General features: G+C 53.0%; 1 protein-coding gene across 1 annotated transcript in view; it reads right to left on the bottom strand.

Annotated features, from left to right (window-relative positions):
- Positions 1 to 19,218, bottom strand: part of LOC144734365 (uncharacterized) — a 73,744-nt gene that overhangs the window by 14,949 nt on the left and 39,577 nt on the right. Inside the window, exons 19-28 of the mRNA XM_078616505.1 lie at positions 18,576 to 18,817; positions 16,630 to 16,794; positions 15,782 to 15,909; positions 13,332 to 13,597; positions 12,256 to 12,464; positions 5,838 to 5,979; positions 4,863 to 5,110; positions 3,897 to 4,026; positions 1,746 to 1,938; positions 185 to 346 (exon numbers count right to left, since the gene is read on the bottom strand). Of these exons, the coding sequence (XP_078472631.1) occupies positions 185 to 346; positions 1,746 to 1,938; positions 3,897 to 4,026; positions 4,863 to 5,110; positions 5,838 to 5,979; positions 12,256 to 12,464; positions 13,332 to 13,597; positions 15,782 to 15,909; positions 16,630 to 16,794; positions 18,576 to 18,817 (1,885 nt within the window). The remainder of the gene's footprint in view (positions 1 to 184; positions 347 to 1,745; positions 1,939 to 3,896; positions 4,027 to 4,862; positions 5,111 to 5,837; positions 5,980 to 12,255; positions 12,465 to 13,331; positions 13,598 to 15,781; positions 15,910 to 16,629; positions 16,795 to 18,575; positions 18,818 to 19,218) is intronic.

Raw genomic sequence — 19,218 nt, 5'->3', positions numbered from 1 at the left:
TTATTACCAAAATCTTATAACGTATCTGCATTATAATATTTTAACAATTAAAATGAAACGTCGAATTAACCGAAATCTTATGACGTATCTGCATTCTAACAATTTTAATGTAACGGTGACATGATGCCCCCCACCGTAGGAACTTGACGTTCCACGCCAGATCTCGGCGCTCGCTGCGACTTACGTGAAGTAGTGAGCAGGGGGAACCTCGTCAAGGCATTGCCCAAAGGGCCCCTCGGCCTCCTTCATAATCCCACACGCGGTGGCGCCCAGCAGCTCTGCCAGCTGGCCGGCACCACAGGACAGGCCAGCGAAGTCCTCCTGCATCCAGGAAGGTGCTTCCCTCCTAGGAGAGCCACGCACCCGCCCGCGTCAGATCACCGCATACCCCCCCCCCCCCCGCGGTTTAAGCGTAGAACAACAACAACAACGTGCGTTTAACGTTGGCGCCATGGTGGCTATGAGATGTTAACTGCCCCGCCTTGTATACAGGAGGGCGTGGGTTCGATCCCGACCCTGATGCCTGCTGTATATTTGGAGTTTGCGTGTCTCTCTCTCATCATAATCATCATCACTGTGGGTAGGAGATGTTAACTACCTCGCTTGGTTTGCAGGAGGCCGTGGGTTCGATCCCGACCCTGACGCCTGCTGCTGTATATGTGGAGTTTGCATGTCTCTCTCCCTGTGGTCACGTGGATTTTTCTCTGGACCCTCCATTTTTTTCTCCACATGAAGAATCAACATCACGCGTTTAGAGTATTTGGCTGCTGCACATTTTCCACGTGATGATAAGCCACTTTGGGTGAGCTATCGTTTGTGGCCAGGTCGCTTCTGAAAAAGAGCTACATAGCTCAAGTAAGCCTTACCTGGTAAAAATAAAAAAAATAGTTTATAGTTTAGTTAAAGATTGCCAGCAAAAAAACCCAAAGGTGCGATCATTAAGCGGCGCCAGCAATGCTCCTCCGCTTTCGCGCTGCGCACGATTCAACGTCTGTGTGATGGCGTTTGTTTTTGGACACCAGGTGAGCCCAAGAGAATGACGCTTCTCTGCCTGCTGGGAAAATTTAACGTCGAAGTCGCAAGTTAAACCTGAACCTTTCCACAGCGATCGCATTTCTAATCTGACGCTCGCCCAACCAAAAGGCTGAGGGGCCGGGTTTGCAATGGTGCATGAGTACAGTAAACAAAATAATCAAAACATTAATCGTTAACACTCCAATATTTCAATCGCCAGTTTCACACGCGGGCTTTCGCAAGCAATATTATCCTAAACAAAGGGTTTGAGTTAGATCGCGTAAATATAAATGCGTCGTTAAACCCGACACCGCCCGACACAGCCAATAGTAAGGTTTGTCACGTAAACAAAACGTGTCAATTAGTTACTAGTTCAGCACACGGGTGTGTTGGAGAGTAACCCGCGATCGAACCCAAAAACCTCTATTATGGATAATATTGGTCGCGAAAGCCTACTACTACTTGTTAAAGTGATTGTTAACACTGCCTTCCAGATGCAAAATAAACAATAAAACTTGAGAAGAAATATGTAAATACTGTTTATTTCATATTCAACATATAATATAAAGGTGGAAAACTTTTCCACGCCAGATTAAAAATCGTGAAATTGGCAAAAGATGTTTTTTTGTTTTTCCCTGTTGGAAGGCAATTGTAGCTGCTGACGATGGTGGTGATGGTTATGTGTTTAGTGCGCGCTCGCAGCCATTCTACGAGTGCACTGTAGCTCTCACCTGAACACCCTTTGCTCGTTCGACCTCGCAGGAGCGTGGCGAGCGTCGTCGCCAACCCTCCAGCTGTGGCCAAACTCGTCCGTGTTCGCAGCCAGCTGCCCATCGGGAGTCGCCAAGTCATCGCTGGCGTTTCCGTTGTAATTGCCGCACAGGCCGCACAGCCGGCTCATGTAAGAGCTGGGCATGACTACATCTGCGGTGGATCGCAACCGCCGGGCAGCACACACACGCACACGCGCACAGGGGCGGCGGACACTCGGCAAAAGCGAACGCGTACAGAGACAGCGACGCATTTTGTTTCAAAAACGCAATTTGTTTGTTAGAATTCCCTTTGTGAAGTAGACGCCAATGAACCCTAGTTCCACGTAATTGAGAATGACTCATTGACCGTGTATTATACCCCACTGCCATACTTTGATACCGTAAAAAAAGTTATCCCATGATATAGCTGCTCACCCCGAGCAAGAAATGCTCTGATATACATATTGTATTTGTGCTGTTCGCCTTTTGCCGTTCTCTGCTCTCACACTGTTGATGCTGAGCCCTAAAGAAGGCTGCTGTCTCTGGTGTAGGCCAATCAGTTTAAAAGACAATGCAAATATTATCAGAGCATTTTTGTTTGCATGTTCACCACAAGTACGTGTGGTTAATTCGGACTTGATTCCTTGAAAAAGGTTTCTATTTGGTGTTTGAACATCTTAACACCTCCTGTTTTATTGCCAGAAAGGGTAAAACCTATTATTATATTCTTTGGGTCTTTCGGTAAAGTCACGTAGATAGGTTCCAAAAAATTATAAAATAAACGAAAACCTATATTCTTGGTTCTTTCGGTAAAGTCACGTAGAACGGAAATAATAAAATAATTAAAATATAAAACAAAATTCTCACGACGTTTCGACTGCAACACAAGCTTGCTTGCTTGCTTGTGTTGCAAGCTTGCTTGTATTGCTTGTGTTGCAAGCTTGCTTGTGTTGCAGTCGAAACGTCGTGAGAATTTTATTGTTCAATATTTGTATTATTTTATTATTTCCCTTGTACGTGACTTTACCGAAAGAACCAATAATGTGAATCCCTGCAGTCACGAAAGCTTTAAATCAAAAGAGAAAACCTATTATTTTCACACTTTAATGCATTTGCAAGTTAGGTTTGTTTAAACCATTTTTTTTTTATCACATTGCTGTCATTTATATAAATGACATTAATCGCCTATCCAGTAGTTTTGCATCGGTGCATTTGGCAGGTGTTGCTGGTATGCAAATCTCTGGAAGGCCTGCAAAGGTACAGTTCTTTTTTACACTGCAGGCTGAAAGAACGCCATAACCACATATACTTCTATTCCCGTGTACAGGTGGTAAAGTTAAATAATAATGTATTTTTATACATACATCACCTTTTATTGAAAGAAATCACTAAGCATTCGATGAGTAAATAAATAAAAACAAGCGACTAAAAAGTGCCGTACAAGACGAGAGGGCGGATTGCATTGCCACCCTTGACCCTCGTGTGTCCGCGAGAGGGTTGGCCCATGGAGCAAAAGAAGTTCAACATCCATTAAAACACAATGACAGGGCCCAAGTGACGGACATGGCTGGGCATGCGGCAAGAAGCCCTGGGGTTGGCCCTCGGAGAAAAGTCTCGTCCTAGGGATTGCAGACAAGACCGGGTGGGGGAATCCCCGCACGACCACGGGGACTGCGAGATGCAGCGATGCGGCGCTGAGCCATTTCTTGCCCAGAGCCACCACTCGCATGAAGGGGGGCATTTTGCTGGAGGGAGAGAGGCCTCCTCTTCCACGCTGCTCAGACGTTTTGGGAGATATTGGGGAGGGGAGGCGGGGTGCCCACATCCCACTGCACGTGACCAAGGTGTACTCCATTATACTGCTGGTTTTCACAGAGGAAGGTGGGGAGGGGATTTGTGAAACTTGCCAATTGTATCAACTGCCACGCCGGGAGATCGTATAGATCGGGTGGCCTCGATACGGTGGTCCCGTGGTGTGTTCACCGTGAAACACCGCTGTAGCCGCTCCCCTCTCACCACCCCCATCCTCTGATGTATCTACTGAATGTTGAACGCAGCGTATGCAGCCAACGGCTCGGCCGGGCAGGAGTGTAAATCGCCTAAACCCAGGTGGCCGTGCAGCCCCCGCACCTGCGTGCTCCTTGCGGTCAAAGGTCACAGTGAGGCCGGAGTCGGTCCTGAGGATGAACTTGTGAGAGGACTGCTGGATGTGCAGTCCCTCCGCGGGGGTCGCCGGCGGCTTCATCCTCACGCCGTCCACCTGCCGGTCAGCCGCCAAACATCCACACGTGCGCGTGTCCCATTGTGAAGCCGTGCGAACGATCCGTTTTTTTTAACCTACCGCTGGATTAAGGTCTCCCCACACACATAGCGTTGGGCCACCGCTCGCCCCACGGCATGGTAAGGATGGCAATGAACGTAAAAGTCTTCAGCGCACAGCATTCGGATTAAGTTATTAATTTCCCCTGATGCGAGGTGCCGCACGCTGGGAGGGGATCGGCGCGCATGGAGTTGCCTCCGTTCCCCCGGGGATGGACGGGAGTTAATTACCGCCCTACGGGACTGTGACAGGTTGACAAGTTCACCAAGCACGTGTGAGTAATCCTTCCAAATTTATTCTCTCCTAAGTGCTCCTCCCTTTCCATCTATAAAAAGAGCTTCATAGCACATCCAATTCCTCCAGTATAAATACATATTTTGATTCTGATTCCCTTTTACATTCTCCTCTACCAGCTCCCCCCACTCCCTCCACTCCCTTTCTTAAGTCCTTTATCCCTCTCCTTCCCCGTCTCATAAAAGAGTACAATAGCACAGCGTTCGGGGACTGCGGAGTTTCTATAACCCCCCCCCCCAACCACGTCACGGTTTATGCTGTGTACCGGGCTCCTTATTGGAAAAAAAATTATAACTGATTTCCCCAAGATGGAGCAACAGGTGGGACCCCCTCCCTCCTCCTCCTCCCCCACCCCCTCCTCGTCCCCATCCTCCCTTCTTCTCCTCCCCATCCTCCCTTCTTCTCCCCACCCCCCTCCTCCCCACCCACCCCCCTCCTCCTCCCCCTCCTCACCTCCCCTCCTCCTCCCCCCTCCTCGTCACCTGGAAGTCGTTCCTCTTGGTGAAGCGGACCTCGTGTCCCAGCACGAAGACGCGCACCTCGGCCAGGTACGACACCGCCTGGTTCCCGCGCCGCTCGTTGCGCCCGTGCACGCGCACCGGCGCCAGGCCCCCGTCGTCCCCGCCGCAGCTCTGCGCCAGCACGTACGTCTCCTCGCCCATGAAGTGGTAGAGGCGCCCGTCGAACGACTGGTAGTGGGGGTCTCCGGAGACCGTGCACGTCCCGTAGCCTGGGCCACGCGCGCACGCACGGAGCAGCGTGCAGGGGTCTCTTTTTTACCACTAGTTTCGTGGAGCCTGTCTCCGCAAGGCAAAAGTTTTCTATGAATATAATAATTAACCTGATATGATATTTTTTTACAATTTGTATCTACGATCCAAACAGTTGTATTTTTCCACGAAAAAATACAATTTGACTTGATTCAACTTGTTATATTTAAAGACTTCCCCATCGGAAACCGCTCAATGTTAAGATTCCATGTTTTTATTAGAAAGAACTAAAATTAATGGGGAGGTGTGTCAAGAGCCGGCACTTCGTGTTCGAGTGCCATGGTCCACGCAGGAGCGGGCTAAACCCGCCGCCCGCGGCGTCGGGGGCGGCTCTTCTCTTCATTGTTGAACCACCTCGTTCGTTGTTTTTTCCCTGTGTTTGTACAGTTTTTTCTTCTTTCATTTAGCTTAAATGCATTGGGGAGCGATAATAATCAGTGAATCGGTGCATTGCTAGATGCACAGAAGCTACCATACCTCGGAGGGTTGTGAAGAACTCAACACATTCGTAAATAAAAAAAATAATCTTCCCTGGCCATTGTATAGAAGGCATTAATTCATTAATTCATTCCACGTGATTGTGCATTCATGAATCTGCTCCGTAACGTAAACAGTCATCCGTAAAAACCCAGGCACGTCGCAGCGCCATTGTACCGCAAACGAACGAGCGCCCCGTTGCAGACTCACCGATCGGTTTGCAGATGTAATTCCCATCCTTGAGCTCGCAGGTTTCGCCAATGGTGCAGCCGTGCGTAGAGCACCGCACCGCGCCCAACGCCTCGCACGTGCAGCTCGCGCCGCAGTCGTCCGTGATCCACGACTCCCCGAACTGTGGCGCACAGAGACCACGGCTTAGCCCACACTCACCACTCACTCAGCCCACACTCGCCACTCACTCAGCTCACACTCGCACTCACTCAGCCCACACTCGCCACTCACTCAGCCCACACTCGCCACTCACTCAGCCCACACTCGCCACGCACTCAACCCACACTTGCCACTCACTCAGCTCACACTCGCCACTCACTCAGCTCACACTCGCCACTCACTCAGCTCCCACTTGCCACTCACTCAGCTCACACTCGCCACTCACTCAGCTCACACTCGCACTCACTCAGCTCACACTCGCCACTCACTCAGCTCACACTTGCCACTCACTCAGCTCCCACTTGCCACTTACTCAGCTCACACTCGCCACTCACTCAGCTCACACTCGCCACTCACTCAGCCCACACTCGCCACTCACTCAGCCCACACTCGCCACTCACTCAGCTCACAATCACCACTCACTCAGCCCACACTCGCCACGCACTCAACCCACACTCGCCACTCACTCAGCTCACACTTGCCACTCACTCAGCTCACACTCGCCACTCACTCAGCTCACACTTGCCACTCACTCAGCTCACACTCGCCACTCACTCAGCTCACACTCGCACTCACTCAGCTCACACTCGCCACTCACTCAGCTCCCACTCGCCACTCACTCAGCTCCCACTCGCACTCACTCAGCTCATACTCGCCACTCACTCAACCCACACTCGCCACTCACTCAGTTCACACTTGCCACTCACTCAGCTCACACTTGCCACTCACTCAGCTCCTACTCGCCACTCACTCAGCTCACACTCACCACTCACTCAGCCCACACTCGCCACTCACTCTGCCCACACTCGCCACTCACTCAGCCCACACTCGCCACGCACTCAACCCACACTCGCCACTCACTCAGCTCACAATCCCCACTCACTCAGCCCACACTCGCCACTCACTCAGCTAACACTCGCCACTCACTCAGCCCACACTCGCCACTCACTCAGCTCACACTCGCCACTCACTCAGCCCACACTCGCCACTCACTCAACCCACACTCGCCACTAACTCAACCCACACTCGCCACTCACTCAACCCACACTCGCCACTCACTCAGCTCACACTCGCCACTCACTCAGCTCACACTCGCAGTCACTCAGCCCACACTCGCCACTCACTCAGCTCACACTCGCCACTCACTCAACCCACACTCGCCACTCACTCAACCCACATTCACCACTCACTCAGCTCACACTCGCCACTCACTCAGCTCACACTCGCACTCACTCAGCCCACACTCGCCACGCACTCAGCTCACACTCGCCACTCACTCAGCCCACACTCACCACTCATTCAGCTCACACTCGTCACTCACTCAACCCACACTCGCCACTCACTCAGCTCCCACTCGCCACTCACTCAGCTCCCACTCGCCACTCACTCAGCTCACACTTGCCACTCACTCAGCCCACACTCGCCACTCACTCAACCCACACTCGCCACTAACTCAACCCACACTCGCCACTCACTCAGCTCACACTCGCCACTCACTCAGCTCACACTCGCAGTCACTCAGCCCACACTCGCCACTCACTCAGCTCACACTCGCCACTCACTCAACCCACACTCGCCACTCACTCAACCCACATTCACCACTCACTCAGCTCACACTCGCCACTCACTCAGCTCACACTCGCACTCACTCAGCCCACACTCGCCACGCACTCAGCTCACACTCGCCACTCACTCAGCCCACACTCACCACTCATTCAGCTCACACTCGCCACTCACTCAACCCACACTCGCCACTCACTCAGCCCACACTCACCACTCACTCAGCCCACACTCGCCACTCACTCAGCTCACACTCGCCACTCACTCAGCCCACACTCGCCACTCACTCAGCTCACACTCGCCACTCACTCAGCTCACACTCGCCACTCACTCAGCCCACACTCGCCACTCACTCAGCCCACACTCGCCACTCACTCAGCCCACACTCGCCACTCACTCAGCTCACACTCGCCACTCACTCAGCTCACACTCGCACTCACTCAGCCCACACTCGCCACTCACTCAACCCACACTCGCCACTCACTCAGTTCACACTTGCCACTCACTCAGCTCACACTTGCCACTCACTCAGCTCCTACTCGCCACTCACTCAGCTCACACTCACCACTCACTCAGCCCACACTCGCCACTCACTCTGCCCACACTCGCCACTCACTCAGCCCACACTCGCCACGCACTCAACCCACACTCGCCACTCACTCAGCTCACAATCACCACTCACTCAGCCCACACTCGCCACTCACTCAGCTAACACTCGCCACTCACTCAGCCCACACTCGCCACTCACTCAGCTCACACTCGCCACTCACTCAGCCCACACTCGCCACTCACTCAGCCCACACTCGCCACTCACTCAACCCACACTCGCCACTAACTCAACCCACACTCGCCACTCACTCAACCCACACTCGCCACTCACTCAGCTCACACTCGCCACTCACTCAGCTCACACTCGCAGTCACTCAGCCCACACTCGCCACTCACTCAGCTCACACTCGCCACTCACTCAACCCACACTCGCCACTCACTCAACCCACATTCACCACTCACTCAGCTCACACTCGCCACTCACTCAGCTCACACTCGCACTCACTCAGCCCACACTCGCCACGCACTCAGCTCACACTCGCCACTCACTCAGCCCACACTCACCACTCATTCAGCTCACACTCGTCACTCACTCAACCCACACTCGCCACTCACTCAGCTCCCACTCGCCACTCACTCAGCTCCCACTCGCCACTCACTCAGCTCACACTTGCAACTCACTCAGCCCACACTCGCCACTCACTCAACCCACACTCGCCACTAACTCAACCCACACTCGCCACTCACTCAACCCACACTCGCCACTCACTCAGCTCACACTCGCCACTCACTCAGCTCACACTCGCAGTCACTCAGCCCACACTCGCCACTCACTCAGCTCACACTCGCCACTCACTCAACCCACACTCGCCACTCACTCAACCCACATTCACCACTCACTCAGCTCACACTCGCCACTCACTCAGCTCACACTCGCACTCACTCAGCCCACACTCGCCACGCACTCAGCTCACACTCGCCACTCACTCAGCCCACACTCACCACTCATTCAGCTCACACTCGCCACTCACTCAACCCACACTCGCCACTCACTCAGCCCACACTCACCACTCACTCAGCCCACACTCGCCACTCACTCAGCTCACACTCGCCACTCACTCAGCCCAAACTCGCCACTCACTCAGCTCACACTCGCCACTCACTCAGCTCACACTCGCCACTCACTCAGCCCACACTCGCCACTCACTCAGCCCACACTCGCCACTCACTCAGCCCACACTCGCCACTCACTCAGCTCACACTCGCCACTCACTCAGCTCACACTCGCACTCACTCAGCCCACACTCGCACTCACTCAGCTCACACTCACCAATCACTCAGCTCACACTCGCACTCACTCAGCTCACACTCGCCACTCACTCAGCCCACACTCGCCACTCACTCAGCTCACACTCGAAACTCACTCAACCCACACTCGCCACTCACTCAGCTCACACTCGCACTCACTCAGCTCACACTCACCACTCACTCAGCCCACACTCACCACTCACTCAGCTCACACTCGCCACGTACTCAGCTCACACTCGCCACTCACTCAGCTCACACTCGCCACTCACTCAGCTCACACTCACCACTCACTCAGCTCACACTCGCCACTCACTCAGCTCACACTCGCCACTCACTCAGCTCACACTCGCCACTCACTCAACTCACAATCACCACTCACTCAGCCCACACTCGCCACTCACTCAGCTCACACTCGCCACTCACTCAGCCCACACTCGCCACTCACTCAGCCCACACTCGCCACTCACTCAGCCCACACTCGCCACTCACTAAGCTCACACTCGCCACTCAGTCAGCCCACACTCGCACTCACTCAGCCCACACTCGCCACTCACTCAGCTAACACTCGCCACTCACTCAGCCCACACTCGCCACTCACTCAGCTCACACTCACCACTCACTCAACCCACACTCGCCACTCACTCAACCCACACTCGCCACTCACTCAGCTCACACTCGCCACTCACTCAGTTCACACTCGCACTCACTCAGCCCACACTCGCCACGCACTCAGCTCACACTCACCACTCACTCAGCCCACACTCGCCACTCACTCAGCCCACACTCACCACTCATTCAGCTCACACTCGCCACTCACTCAACCCACACTCGCCACTCACTCAGCCCACACTCGCCACTCACTCAGCTAACACTCGCCACTCACTCAGCCCACACTCGCCACTCACTCAGCTCACACTCGCCACTCACTCAGCCCACACTCGCCACTCACTCAGCCCACACTCGCCACTCACTCAACCCACACTCGCCACTAACTCAACCCACACTCGCCACTCACTCAGCCCACACTCGCCACTCACTCAGCTCACACTCGCCACTCACTCAGCTCACACTCGCAGTCACTCAGCCCACACTCGCCACTCACTCAGCTCACACTCGCCACTCACTCAGCTCACACTCGCACTCACTCAGCCCACACTCGCCACGCACTCAGCTCACACTCGCCACTCACTCAGCCCACACTCGCCACTCATTCAGCTCACACTCGCCACTCACTCAACCCACACTCGCCACTCACTCAGCCCACACTCACCACTCACTCAGCCCACACTCACCACTCACTCAGCCCACACTCGCCACTCACTCAGCTCACACTCGCCACTCACTCAGCCCACACTCGCCACTCACTCAGCTCACACTCGCCACTCACTCAGCTCACACTCGCCACTCACTCAGCCCACACTCACCACTCACTCAGCCCACACTCACCACTCACTCAGCCCACACTCGCCACTCACTCAGCTCACACTCGCCACTCACTCAGCTCACACTCGCACTCACTCAGCTCACACTCGCACTCACTCAGCTCACACTCGCACTCACTCAGCCCACACTCACCAATCACTCAGCTCACACTCGCACTCACTCAGCTCACACTCGCCACTCACTCAGCCCACACTCGCCACTCACTCAGCTCACACTCGAAACTCACTCAACCCACACTCGCCACTCACTCAGCTCACACTCGCACTCACTCAGCTCACACTCACCACTCACTCAGCCCACACTCACCACTCACTCAGCTCACACTCGCCACGTACTCAGCTCACACTCGCCACTCACTCAGCTCACACTCGCCACTCACTCAGCTCACACTCACCACTCACTCAGCTCACACTCGCCACTCACTCAGCTCACACTCGCCACTCACTCAGCTCACACTCGCCACTCACTCAACTCACAATCACCACTCACTCAGCCCACACTCGCCACTCACTCAGCTCACACTCGCCACTCACTCAGCCCACACTCACCACTCACTCAGCCCACACTCGCCACTCACTCAGCCCACACTCGCCACTCACTAAGCTCACACTCGCCACTCAGTCAGCCCACACTCGCACTCACTCAGCCCACACTCGCCACTCACTCAGCTAACACTCGCCACTCAGTCAGCCCACACTCGCCACTCACTCAGCTCACACTCACCACTCACTCAATCCACACTCGCCACTCACTCAACCCACACTCGCCACTCACTCAGCTCACACTCGCCACTCACTCAGTTCACACTCGCACTCACTCAGCCCACACTCGCCACGCACTCAGCTCACACTCACCACTCACTCAGCCCACACTCGCCACTCACTCAGCCCACACTCGCCACTCACTCAGCTCACACTCCTCACTCACTCAGCCCACACTCACCACTCACTCAGCCCACACTCACCACTCACTCAGCCCACACTTACCACTCACTCAGCCCACACTCACCACTCACTCAGCTCACACTCGCCACTCACTCAGCCCACACTCACCACTCACTCAGCCCACACTCACCATGGTCGATCTACTGCTAGACAAAGGCCTCACCAAGCCACCAACCACTTCTCTCATGACAACAACAATAATAATAATGATCACAGTTTATAACCCCGGGGTTTCCGCTCATTGGAGGACACTGTCTTCAAATGAGCCTGCTTGAAACAGCCCCATGATCCACAGCATGGGTGCCCTCCTCTGCAAAACGCTGGCCAGCTGCGTTCACGGTAGTGTCTTCCCAACAAGTCGGGACGTGCGGAGTGGACTATGTGGACTGCGTGGACCACGTGGACCACGCGGACCGAGCAGCCTCACTACGCACCGAGTGGTAGTTGTTTTTGTCGTCCCGGCAGCCGCAGGCTTCCAGCGACACGCAGAGATCGTCACTAAGCACGAAGCCCTGGTCGCAGATGCAGCCCTCGGAGCACCGAGCCGCGCTCTGGCAGCCGGCTACGGCGTCGATGTCCGAGCAAGTGGCCGGGCAGGGCGAGGCACATGGCGTGTAGTGGGTGTTCGGCGGGCACGACGGCGCTGTGAGACGAAGGGACAGAACCTCCGATTAGCACGTTCGGGAAACGTACGGTGCGAAAGAAGTTCCAAGCGCATCAGATATCTCCAGGATAAATAAAGATTCCGATTTACGACTTAACACCCTACTCATTAGATCCTGAACGCAACTATTTGGCAAGATATCGGGCACATACATTCACCAAACAACGAACCACACACTCTCGCCCTTTAGATTTTAACTCGCGACCTTCCGATTGCGAGCCGCTCTCTCTACCGCTGAGCCGCTCGGTTCACCGTACATACGTGGAATCATGCACTCGCCACAAGCTAAACTAAACTATTTAACTATTATACTCTTTGGTTCTTTTGGTAAAGTCACGTAGATAGGAAAATATTTAATAGATCACGACGTTTCAATTGCAACAACAAGCAATCGTCTTCAGGTGAGAGAGAGAAGCATGCCGTTGTGACGAGGCATTATATAGATCCGAGAGGGGGGATGGAGGGGAGGCCGTAATGGGCGAGAGGGTGGGGGTGAGAAATTCAATATACTTCACTTTTTTATTTTACCAGGGAAGGTCCATTGAGCTGTATAGCCATTCTTTCAGAAGCGACCTGGCACCACAAATGATAGCTCAACGAAGTGGCTTATCATGTAGAAATGTATACTGGCAGCTCAATACTCTAAACGCGTAATATTGATTCTAACTGTGCTGGGGAAAAACCAGAGGATCTAGAGAAAAATTCAGGCAACCACGGGGAGAGAGAGACAGATGCCAACTCCAAATATACAGCAGGCATCGTCAGGGGTCGGGATCGAACCCACGAACTCCTTCATACCAGGCGAGGCTGTAAACACCTCCTAAACCATGAATCGCACAGACTCACGGCAGAAGGTTTCGTTGCGCCACAGGACTTCGATGTTCTCGGCGCGGCAGGCCTCCGCGTAGGCCTGCAGGATGTGGCATAGCGTGCTCTCCATGCCGCCGTACTGACACACGTCGAAGACGCACGACTGGAAGAAGATGGCCGGATCGACGACGTCGTGGCAGCTGGCAAAGGGTCCAGAGGAGGAGACGATGATTTTGCACATCCTCCTGTAGAGTTCCTCGTCGGCTGCAACGCATCCGTCAGGAGTTGCGGCCGGCTGGCACCTGCGATGGAAGGATTGAAAATCCACAAAGAGGCGATGCTGCAGGTCAATGGGACAGGCGTTGGTTGTACAGTGTGACCGCCTTGGCGGATTCTGATATCACCGTGCCGTGTACAATGCACACTCACACAGCCGTCAAGTCATGGCGAAGCTTTGGAGCCAGCGGGCAGATTGAAGAAGGGCTGTAAATTATTTCATATTTTTTCAAACTATCTTCCTAACAAGGTCCATGTCCAGTTACTATGAATTTTCAACGCACGCCTCTGATCTCATCTATAGCTCCCTGTGAGTTGAGACAAGGAAAATGACCCACGGGATTTAATCCTGGTTGCAAAGATGCTTTTTTGTGTTTGGTTTCTTGTCCTTCACCGCACGAGAGAACAGCCCGCGGAAGGGACTAGCATAGAACTACTTTTGAGATCCCTTCAAGATGACCTTAGATTAATTATCATAGCTGAAATTGAGAAAAAATTACGTGACATCAGATTTAACGTGAGGTTTTTTCATGCCGTTATTGGCGACTGGGTTGAGACACTCAAAGTGGAATTCAAACCCGGAACTCAGAAGTTCCCAACTCGGCGATGTGACCCTTGGGTCAACAGACCACCTGAGTTAACCTGGGAGAATCTCGGGACAAGTTCTGAAACGAATCGCTGACATTAGCCGTGGCAAACATAGAATGGCTAGCGAAGTTGAATATTCCTGATGTGGTCTGTATTTTAGCAGGGATGGCTACGTACGGCACGAAAGAAGTTCAACAAAGATCAGGTTTTAGCTGGGCAAAAACCCCGGGGCCGGCTCCAGGACACGCTGGTGGGACTACATCGCTCGGCTGGCCTGGGAACGCCTGCGAATTCCCCAGGAAGAGCTAGTCTGTGTATAGTAGTGTAAAGTCTATAGTAGTGTTTAGTGCAGTAGTGTAGTGTATAGCAGTGTAGTAGTGTATAGAAGTGTATAGTGTAGTGTATAGTAGTGCAGTAAATAGTAGTGTAGTAGTGTATAGTTTTTAGTAGTGGAAACTAGAGTTTATCGCCAGAACGAACAAACCATCTCCATGGATGCTCTCCAGAAAGAGGGGCCTGCTAAATCACGCCAGCCTACATTCCACTCCTACAGATGACTAGCGTTCTCATAACGAGATCCAACGAAAAAAATGCTTCATTAACTGACGCTATTCAAAGAGAGGCCTAACCAAGGATGTCCTTATAACAACAGAAACACCCCCATTTCTATGAAGGACATTCCGGTGGTTAAACAGAGCCATCTGTTTAAACCTGGCACTACTCAGCTTCTATATGATCAGTGGCGCTGCCAGAACGGATACTGCAGGTGGCTAGGAGATGTTAACTACCTCGCAATGTATGTAGGAGGTCATCAGTTCGATCCCAACCCCAAAGCTTGTATATTTGGACTTTGCGGTGTCTCTCCCCCAGTGGTTGTGTGGATTTATCTCCACGTCCTCTGGTTTTTCCCTCCATGTTTAGACACAACATCACGCTTTCAGAGTTATTTGGCTGCTGATAGAAATTTCCACAATGATGATGACGATAAGCTACTTCGTTGAGCTATCATTTGTGATGGCCCAGATTGTTTCTGAAAAAGAGATACGTAGCTCCGTGGAGACCTTACCTGGTAAAATAAAAATTAAATAATAATCGCACTGAGCTTTTATTGGATCTATTGCGAAGTGCGGTCCTGGAAAATAACTTTTCTTGATGTGCCTGCTCATATTGGGCTCATCTTCCCACGGGTGTTGCTGCTGTTCACCAAACGTAGCCCCGATGATCAGTTTTATCGTTTGGATTACAGATTGACATTTTTAATAAACGGAATCAATTTTGCTTTAATTCCATTCTAAAAATGACAGGCATTGAAGAAGCCGCCACTGCATCATTTTCCGGCCCAGGCTGCTCAGCTGTAGAGCGAGCGGCTCGCAATCAGAAGGGTCGTGGGTTAAATCAGCCCATCATCCGTTCGGGTCATTAAAATAAATTCTGCTTGGTGGGGAAGTCAAGAGTAGCAGCCCTATGGATAGATAGACTCGTCCCCGCCACAATAAATGGGTAACTTTCGGAGCCGAGAAACAGGAGGTTGCCACCTCGATGCTCACTCGGAGCGCGAAGTCGCTCTCGACAATCGTCTGTGCAATGAGGCCACAATTCTGCACCCCCCGGCTCCCTCTCACCCGGCGTCCGTGTCGCCCACGGCCCTCCAGCTGTCGCCAAGCAGCGCGGTGCTGGGCGCCGGTTCCCCGTTGGGCATCAGGTCGTCGTCGTCGAGATTCCCGTTGTAATTGCCGCACATGCCACAGACCTGCGGGGAAAAAAAGGGCTCAGGTCAAGAAGTCGCAGCTCAGGTTCACGCCGCGGTGCGTCTAGTTCGTTGACCTTCCCCCCCACCCGTCCCCCGGCAACGCCTCCGATTAGCACGGTTAGCTACGTACGGGGGTGCGAAAGAAGTTCAACGTACATCTCCAATAGATTTCCAGTTGATTATCGATTATCCGGCGGCTTCGGTGGGAGTGCTGGATTTTTAATAACGCTGGATAATCACTACATGATTGTTACTTAAAATAGCGTATTAATTCCGCATTTTTGTAAGACATGTTTTTGGTTGTTTTTCTTTGTGTTTTAAATTTGTTTACGGTGTGAAATTGGCATAAACAAACGTACAAATAGAAAAAAAAAAATATGCAACTTTAAAAAGTTACCGTATTTAATATACCGTGATTACCGCTCCAATCTCGAAGACTCTGCATGGGGTTATGTAAATATACGTGCAGTGTTTTCATTATTTAAGTTGTATGTAGTGTATAATGTACTGTATATAATATTTAACACTGAAAAAAAACCACGGTGCCGATCGCCGGACTGGTTACAGCCTTTGCAACGGTTTTGCCGATTTCCCCGGATCAGCCCGGGACTGTCGGATAATGTTGGAAGCCGGATAATCGATGACCAACTGTACATCTGTACTGAATGTGTGAGTGGGTGGCGGATTTGTAAACAGTGAAGCACAGGCGTTGCCCAGCACCTTGCGGGAGTAAGTGCTCGGTATGGAAATCGCAAGGTGATGAACGCCGTCAAATTTGACCTCCAGCCCAAAGTCCGTCACGACGAGCACGTAGCTCCCTTGCATGCCGATCTGCACCCCGGGCACCGCACCAATGATCGGGGTCTTGGTTCGCTTCCCGTTGATCTAGAAAAGAGGCGAGAAAAACCCCCAGCGGCGTGACTCGTGTTCCAGCGCGGCGTGCAATGTCACAGCGAAGGTCATTAAAATACACGAACGTGTCTGCAATCGTCGGTGTCGTTACATTTCTTCGAGATGTAAATTTTCTTTTTTTGGTTTTTGTACCTGTGAATGTGGATTGGTGGCTTTGGGCTTTGCTGAAGTGAAGCGAACAATTATCGCGTCTATCTATGTGGACCTTTTTGGCAGTATCAATAAATTATGAAAAAGATAACAGGTTTTACCCTTTCAAGGCAATAAAACAGGAGCTGTGTTAAGATGCAAGGCATCAAGTCTGCATTAACCACACATTCGTGTGGCAAAACACGCAAATAAACATGTTTGTTTGCATCGGAACGCGCGAGCAGCTCAGCGTAGATTTTATTCTACTCACCGCAGAGAACCGTAGCGACACGACCGCACTCTACGATATCTGGCACCAAACTGTGCGACAGGACCTCCCGCGTGGCCTTGTGGGGATGGGGGGGAGCCTCGGTTACATCTTTTCCTTCTGACTACGTTCCGATGACGTACGCGTATGCCACCGGAACGGAATCAGAAGGCGGAGTGGATGGCGTACGCGTACGTCAGGGTTAAGATTAGCTACCGTCCACGCTGGTCTCTTACTCTCTCCCATTCGTTTCCCCGTCTCCCCTCGGCACCATTCCTGTTGCCCGTCGTTCTCATTCAGAATGCCTCAGCCAGCAGTGCATCGACCCCTGCCTAGAGAGGGGTGATCGCGGAAGGTGACGTCGCGGAGCTACCGCCGAGGGCCGCCTTTCATCCCGCACGAGGACGCGAACAGTTTAGAAGGATTGTCCCTCGGCCGTGAGAGGTGGGCGTGGGTTAAAGAAACGTGAACCATCCCCCCACCACCCGCACCACCCCCACCACCCCCCTCCTCTGATCTGCGATCGGCGCTTCTGTACTGGGCTCGCGTTGAGTTGTAATACATTTTTAAACAATAAGTAACGTGCACCATCGTTGCAACTGCCGCACGCGGAGGCTGAACCGGTGGCCTCTGAGGCGCAAGTCGGCTGTGATGTGCTCGCCATGGCACCGCGGCAGCGGCCTTCCTGCGCGTGTTGGCCGATCCTTTAATCTCCCGCCATCGATGCGCGCATTTGACGAAGCTCTCCCACTGACGAGTGAACCTCAAACCCCCCCCTCCCGCCTCCCACTCCACTCACTCCACCCACACACACACTCCACCCACTCCACCCACACACACACACGTCTGAAATCCCACATCCCTAACTGGAATCGATTCCCAACCCTACAAACCGATGACAGCCATGCCACCTCTCGATGGCGCAAACTTCGGGGTCGACTGCAAACGTCACCGATCGCCACCTGGAATAGATAACTGACCCCCCCCCCCCCCGGCGGTGAAGTCCCTCAGGGTTCAACCTTCCACAAAAAATATTGGACAACCCTCGACTGCTTGAGGACAAGGTTAGGGAAGATGATGACATGGTCACTCACTCCTCCATAAGTGCAGTGTTAAATGAGAAGAAGAGAAGAGGAGGGGGGAGGATGGGGAAGGAGAAGGGGGAGGAGGAGGGAGGAGGAGAGGGGAAAGGGGGGAAGGAGGGAGGGGAGAGGTAGGGGGGAGGAGGAGGGGGAGGGAGGAGGACAGGGAAAGAAGGGAGAAGGAGAGGAAGGAGGAGGGAGGAGGAAGGGGGGGGGGGGAGGAGGAGAGGGTAGGAAGAGGGAGAAGGCATCATGGCGGGAGCGACTGTGCGTACCAGCACGCGGTGGCTCTTCTGCAGGGTGATGCGGTGGCCCGCGATGTCGACGACCACGTGTTTGAGGTAGGAGGCGTTGGGCAGGCCGCGCTCCTCGTTCTTGGCCGTGACGGTGAAGTTGGTCATTCCGGTGACGTTGCACACGGCCACCAGCGTGTACGTGCACGTGCCCATGTAGCTGATAAGCCGGGAGTCGAAGGTCACGTAGTGCGGATCTCCGGCCACGTGGCAAACTGCACGGTCTGTGGGGGGTCGGCGGTGATGTCGACGGAAGAGATCGTCATCGTCTTCATCATCATCGTCATCATTGTTATTAGCATTATCATCGTCATCATTGTCATGATCATCGTCATCATCTGTCATCATCATCGTCATCGTCATCCTCATCATCGTCATGGTTATCCTATGTTGACATTGGTCCCTGTCGTGGGACTCCGGAATTTCTGCCAGTTGGTTCAAAGCTGTCGACAGAGATGAGCACTGGCCAACGCGCCAATATAGCTGTGACCGAGCAGTTGCTCTCGAGACCACGTGAAGTTCCCTTAAGGCAGTGGTGTGTGACGACATTGTTAGCTCAGGGGGTGCGGTAATCGGTCAGGTGAGGCTCCAATATTTGATTGGTTTCGCACGGTCATGCCTAGGC

Source organism: Lampetra planeri, chromosome 51, assembly GCF_965212315.1.
Source record: "Lampetra planeri chromosome 51, kcLamPlan1.2.h2, whole genome shotgun sequence".
Lineage (NCBI taxonomy): Eukaryota > Metazoa > Chordata > Hyperoartia > Petromyzontiformes > Petromyzontidae > Lampetra > Lampetra planeri.
This window is presented reverse-complemented; position numbering and strand designations above follow the sequence as displayed.